The sequence below is a fragment of the Cryptomeria japonica genome, chromosome 11 (assembly GCF_030272615.1).
Source record: "Cryptomeria japonica chromosome 11, Sugi_1.0, whole genome shotgun sequence".
Classification (NCBI taxonomy): domain Eukaryota; kingdom Viridiplantae; phylum Streptophyta; class Pinopsida; order Cupressales; family Cupressaceae; genus Cryptomeria; species Cryptomeria japonica.
Window position 1 is genome coordinate 244,689,266 of NC_081415.1, and position 5,762 is coordinate 244,695,027.

Here is a 5,762-nt window from a genome sequence, read left to right on the forward strand (position 1 = left end):
TCAAGTGCGTGACATAGGAGAAATGTTAATGCGACGCAAAAACCTAAAATGAGGCAATGCGCAAATGTTAAAGTATGACTTCGCAAGCGTTGACCATTTTTGGGTGTCTACAACTGTAATGAGTTTGTACAAGTTTTCCCTCATAAGATTTTTCAAAATCTTATGCCCCTGTTCATAAAGATGCCTATTTGCATGGAATGATAACATGGTGCTAGTGTATCAGACATACGAGGAGTTTAAGTTTAAGACTAATTTTAAAACCTAAAGTATACAAGCCAACAAACAATTAAAAATAATTATATTTTTCCTAATTCTTAAATTTTCTGCTCTGTATTTTTCCTCATTTTCTATAGGATCTGAAGATTATCATTCCTGCTTCAGAAACCATACCTGTTTGAGAAGCTTCTCAAGATTGATTTGTTCCATATATCCAATCTACAGAGTTATTTGCTAAACATTAACATAATTCCATTCAAAAGAGATTTATGGCGGGCCACTTTGCCCTACTCCTTGATAAACTCAGGAATTGAAATTGAAGTACCTTTTACGTATGTACAACTATACACTATAAAATAGTCCTTACAGATTAAAACAGAACATTCATCCATAGAGCATGCACATTCTTTTGAACTATACTGTTTTGGCAAGACGCATGGGGTTCAAGAAAGCACTGAATCTTAATACGTCGTCTCCTTTGAAGATTGAATTCAATACCACAACATAATCATTTATACCAGAGCAGTTTGTATTGTCCCCGCATATGAAGAAAGCCAATAATGAGGGAAAAAGAAGCTGTGGATCGAAACCAGAAATACTCTGCAGGTTTTGACCCATGGCTATAAAACCTATCCCCTATTAGAACATGATGCCCATATATAATTAAGAAAAGCATGAATATCCCAAATGATATCATTTTGATAGAAGCACGATTGTCAAGAATGAATTTGATCAGAATACATCATATTTAGAAATTTTGAAACACCATTATTCAGGTAAACATGAAAAGTAGGTAAATAACAACATCGTCTCCAACCAAAATCAGGCGGGCAAAATTAATTTTTGATCAAGGCAAGAAATTATAAGACCTGCACAACGTATAGCTGTATATATAGTCCAAAAATTTAAATCACTTTTGAGCTGTGTTTTTCGAGAAGGCCCACTTCACTGGAATATTCCAGATCTTTGAAGAATAGAAGATTGTCCTGTCACAAGACAAATGTCCAAAACAGAGCCACAATACATAAAAAATATAAATGAATTTAGCAAACAGTTTTGATAGAGCCATAATAAAGTGAATAACAGCAATATGCAGTTGATGCTAATATAGGCAACAAAGTAAAAATCAAGGACCTTAAAACTTCAATTACCTGACATTGCTAGCTGCAGTAACTCCAACATAAAGAAACATGATATTCCCCTTGCCATTTCAATTACCTCCCTCGTTTTGATTCACCAGCTCTGAAAAAACAGCTTCTGGAAATACATGCGAACTATGGCCGGCTGTGTTTGTTGAGGTACTTTCATCTCCAACAGCAGAAGTAGCTGGGTGATATAGCTGGGTGATATGTTCTAAACTCCCAAGCACATCTACCATAGCTGGTCTATCAACACCTTGCTCGGCAAGGCATTTCTCAGCAGCCTCTCCATACTTCTTAAGGGCTTCAGGATTAATTTTACCTTTGAGATGAGAATCTATGATCTGCTCCAGCGTTCCCTTTCTCTGATAAGGCAAAGCCCATTTAGCAATGTTTGCTTGTTCCGGTGGAAGTGAATTGTCAAGAGCACGACGTGCACACAATACCTCAAGCAACACAACACCAAATGAATAAACATCTGATTTCTCAGTGAGATGCCGCGAGCCATAGTATTCTGGGTCCATATATCCAAAGCTGCCTTTGACGTCAGTACTAACGTGGGTATGGTCAGAAGCTGGTCCAAATTTTGATATTCCAAAATCTGAAACCTTTGCAACCAAGTTTCCATCAAGAAGTATGTTTGTTGTCTTTACGTCTCGGTGTATAATTGACTGAGCAGCACCCGTGTGAAGATAATGAAGACCGCGAGCAGCTCCAATACAGATCTTTAGTCGCTCTTCCCAGGATAAAGGAATCAAGTCGCTATTTCCATATAGATGACTGCTCGGTGTTCCCTTGGCCATGCATTCATAAACTAAAATCATCTCAGTTTTTTCTTCACAATAACCAATAAGAGAGACCAAATGCCGGTGCCTGAGTTTAGAAAGCATTTCTATTTCTGTTCGAAATTCATCCATGCCTTGTCCTGCTGATAGGTTCCCTCGCTTAATTGCAACTTGGATACCACAGTCAATCTCACCTTCATAAACTTTACCAAAACCTCCAACACCAAGAATTCGAGACTCATCAAAATTATTAGTAGCCTTCTTCATCTCAGCAATTGTGAAATGCTTAGGTGCAGATGAAACGTATCTTGACCTACTATAGCACCGATAAATAAAACAAAATAGAGCAAGGAGAACCAACAAAGCCACCCCTCCAGTGACGGCTCCAGTCACAGGACCCTCGCTGCTGCTTTTGTGAGAGCTTAGAGGAGCATTTACTACAGCACCGGGTCCCTGTCAGGAGTGGTGTTAGTTGCCATCTTTCTTTTAGCTTTTTCAGCATTGACTTCTTGTAAACTTTCAAAATTTCAAGCACTTACATGTGGAACTCCTTTAATTTTTTGAACTACATATAGACACACAACTCTACATATAATATAGGAGTACAATATATTATGCACTCAAAAGAGGCGCAAGGATTACGTCAATAAAAATTCATATAGATCAGTATCTTAAAATATAATTTCATATTTTCATACTAAATTTAAGATGTTAGTAAATTAATTTATGCAGTTGATATTTTAATGCTAATAAATACATATGCTTAAAGGAAAATTAAGAGTGTTTGTGTATCATGTTTTGACTGACAATTATTGAATCATGACTATTGATGCTCTATATTCAAGATGATTTTCATGTCAACAAAGGTGGTCAATGCTAAATTAATAGAGTTTCAAAATGATAAAACCGTTAAGTGCAAGATGTCAATGGAGATGACACATAATATAAGAGTTTTCTTTTGTCCATCATGCCACAAAACATTATCATGTACAACATTTCCACTATGACTTTTTATATGGCGACGTATTTGCTTGGATGATATTGCTACTGCAATCCACAAAACTTTGCTTTCTGATCCTTTATTTCTTTTTGTTTTGAGAATTTGTTCACTACTCGCAGCATTGTAACGTGCTTCAAAAAGGCACTTAGAATAGAGAGCTTAACAAAATACTTGAACAATTGTATCAATAAGAAGCCAAATTTTGACTTAAAGTTCCATTATGCATCTTTTTCATTATTGACTATTTTATTCGGTCTGTTCATGTTTCAACCTTAGATTCATGCATGTCTCATTTTAACTATTTTAATTCAGAATTGTATATAAAAATATGATAACAAACTGTTATAATTTAGATATCTATGATATTATATTTAAATTTCTTAAAAAAAAATTTGTCCAGTAGCCTAAAAACTTTGATATAAATAAAAAATAATTGACTCATTTTCTAATATAGACCATGGGATAATTAGGTGTACATTGACCTCAAGACATGTATGAACTGTTTAATTTTTCGAAACAAATATATTATCAATTAGAAGAAGGGGCCTAGTTCCTAACTTCAAAGAAACCAAAAAAATGATAATTAAAATTCCATTAAAATGTTTCACATGTACCAATAGCCATCAACTTGTACTCCTAGTATTTAAAATTTGATACCTATAGCACACAATAATTGGGACATTTGTGTATAAGTATTGGTAAAAAATAGTTATTAGATGAAAATATATTGTTCTTAGAGGAATATGTATTGGGTTATTTGTGCAATTTTTTAAGTTGGTTATATTGCATAGTTATTGGGGCATCTTTAAGTTGGTATCAGACGACACTTTGAAATAACCACTTCTTGACCCTTGCATGCATAATAGATCCTACAACGTTCGTCTTTACTACCCAAAAGCCAAAACAATAGCTATAAGCAATTGAGTTGCATATGAAGAAAACCATTTTTTTTTTTATCAAAATCTGATATACTTTTTAGAAACTTAAAATACACAAACTTAACTATAATGACTATTGGTGCTCCTTCCCTAATTAAATTTTACACGGCATTAAATAGACAAAAGGTACAATTGCCCTCAAAACATGTTTGCACTGTTCAACTTAACTTCTCAAAACAATAAGAAACTAATCTTAAAACAAAAATAAGTATAATTCCACACCAAATTCTTTATCTAATGGAATTTTCAGTAATGAGACCGTTCAAACTCTGTATGAACCATAATTAAATATCAAAATATAATGAGATCGTTTAATATCTATATACAGACACAAACAACCTGCCTTCACCTGTAGCTTGATTCCTTTAATCCTTTAACATTCTCTAAATATGAGAAGAGACAATAAACTGAAAAAATCCATGCTAGAAATTGCAATACTTACCGGAGGAGGAAAAGGAGAGGTGCCACCTCTCTGGTCAGTGAGTTGCCCGAGACTCGTGAGATTGAGCGTCTCTAAACTGTTGAGATCGGCCATATCAGTACTGTGTATGCCAGGACTCAAGTTGCTGATTGAGCCGCCTATTTGCCACACGTGATTGATACTGGTCTGATTGAAACCAAGTGTCAGAGACGCAAATATTGTTATCTTCCCATTACTACCATTGTACACAGCTCTCTTCTCAACGACATTGAAGCTAATATTTGAAGGATTCAAAGCATCAGACTTAGAGACAACATCATACGTGTGAACTACAGTTGAGCCATTACCAGATTGAAAGGCAATCAGAGCCTGTGTTCCAATCATTTGTAGCCCCTTTGGATTTATCCCCCAACCTACCCACCCCCCTGAAGTAGCAGGGGCAGCATTGAAAGCTATGTCTAGCGATCCATTCTCTACACTGTAATTATATGACAGGGTAGCTCCTAAACTCAGCTTGTTGCAGATTTGATAGGTTTTTGTTTCACCTACTGTGAATGTTAATGGACAACTTGTATCTAAACTCAAAGTCTCTGCAGCTGCAGTCCAACCAAACAACACCACAACGATTCCCAATATGAAGAACAGGGGACAACCCATTTTTCAAATTTTATCAAATTTCGCTCTTGAAAATTCAAGTGTCGAGGAAGGCAAGTATGTTGAGTTGCAGAAATAGAGGATGTTATGAAGATTTTCTATGCGTAGAATACGCGTGAAAATAGAAAACGAGTGAGTGATGGAGAACTCATGGACGCGAGCTGTTGAGCATGAACTTAGCTTTCAATAATTTATGTCGGCTGATTTTCTTGATCGTCGTGGTAGGTTTGACGATTAGTTGTGGCGGTGGGAAACAAAATTGTAGTTTGTAAGGCATTATTTTTTATTTATTTATTTATTTCTTTTTAATATTATTTGAAGGTTTTGTAAATGGGGTGTTGCAAGTTAAGTGGGCTTAATTTTGGAAGAAATTTCATGGTTACTTTCCGGGAAGGTCCAATACTTCATTTTTATGAGCATCACCTAGATGCAATGAGTTTAAGTGGAACATTCATTCTCCTGAGAGATGGGTTCTTGTGAACCACTATTCATGAAACATGAGTCAATGAGTTTGACTAAAAAAGCTAAATACATGAATCCTTATAGCAATATCATAAAATTCTATTATTACTTTTAAACGTGTTCTTCTAATCTAGACCAAAAAAACAA

At 35.2% G+C, this 5,762-nt stretch overlaps 1 protein-coding gene across 1 annotated transcript; it reads right to left on the reverse strand.

Annotated features, from left to right (window-relative positions):
• Window positions 1-671: 671 nt before the first annotated feature.
• Window positions 672-5,263, reverse strand: LOC131859939 (receptor-like protein kinase THESEUS 1). The gene is made up of 3 exons (XM_059214235.1): window positions 4,521-5,263; window positions 1,368-2,593; window positions 672-1,202 (listed from the first exon to the last, which is right to left on the reverse strand). The coding sequence occupies exons 1-2, from the start codon at window positions 5,154-5,156 to the stop codon at window positions 1,427-1,429; spliced, it is 1,803 nt and encodes a 600-aa protein (XP_059070218.1). The 5' UTR covers window positions 5,157-5,263; the 3' UTR covers window positions 672-1,202; window positions 1,368-1,426.
• Window positions 5,264-5,762: the final 499 nt, after the last annotated feature.

Coding starts and splice junctions, on each gene's coding strand:
- LOC131859939 (XM_059214235.1), bottom strand. CDS start 5,156: ATGGGTTGTCCCCTGTTCTTCATATTGGGAATCGTTGTGGTGTTGTTT. Junction 2,594..4,520: donor CCTCTCCTTTTCCTCCTCCG/GTAAGTATTGCA, acceptor CACTCCTGACAG/GGACCCGGTGCTGTAGTAAA.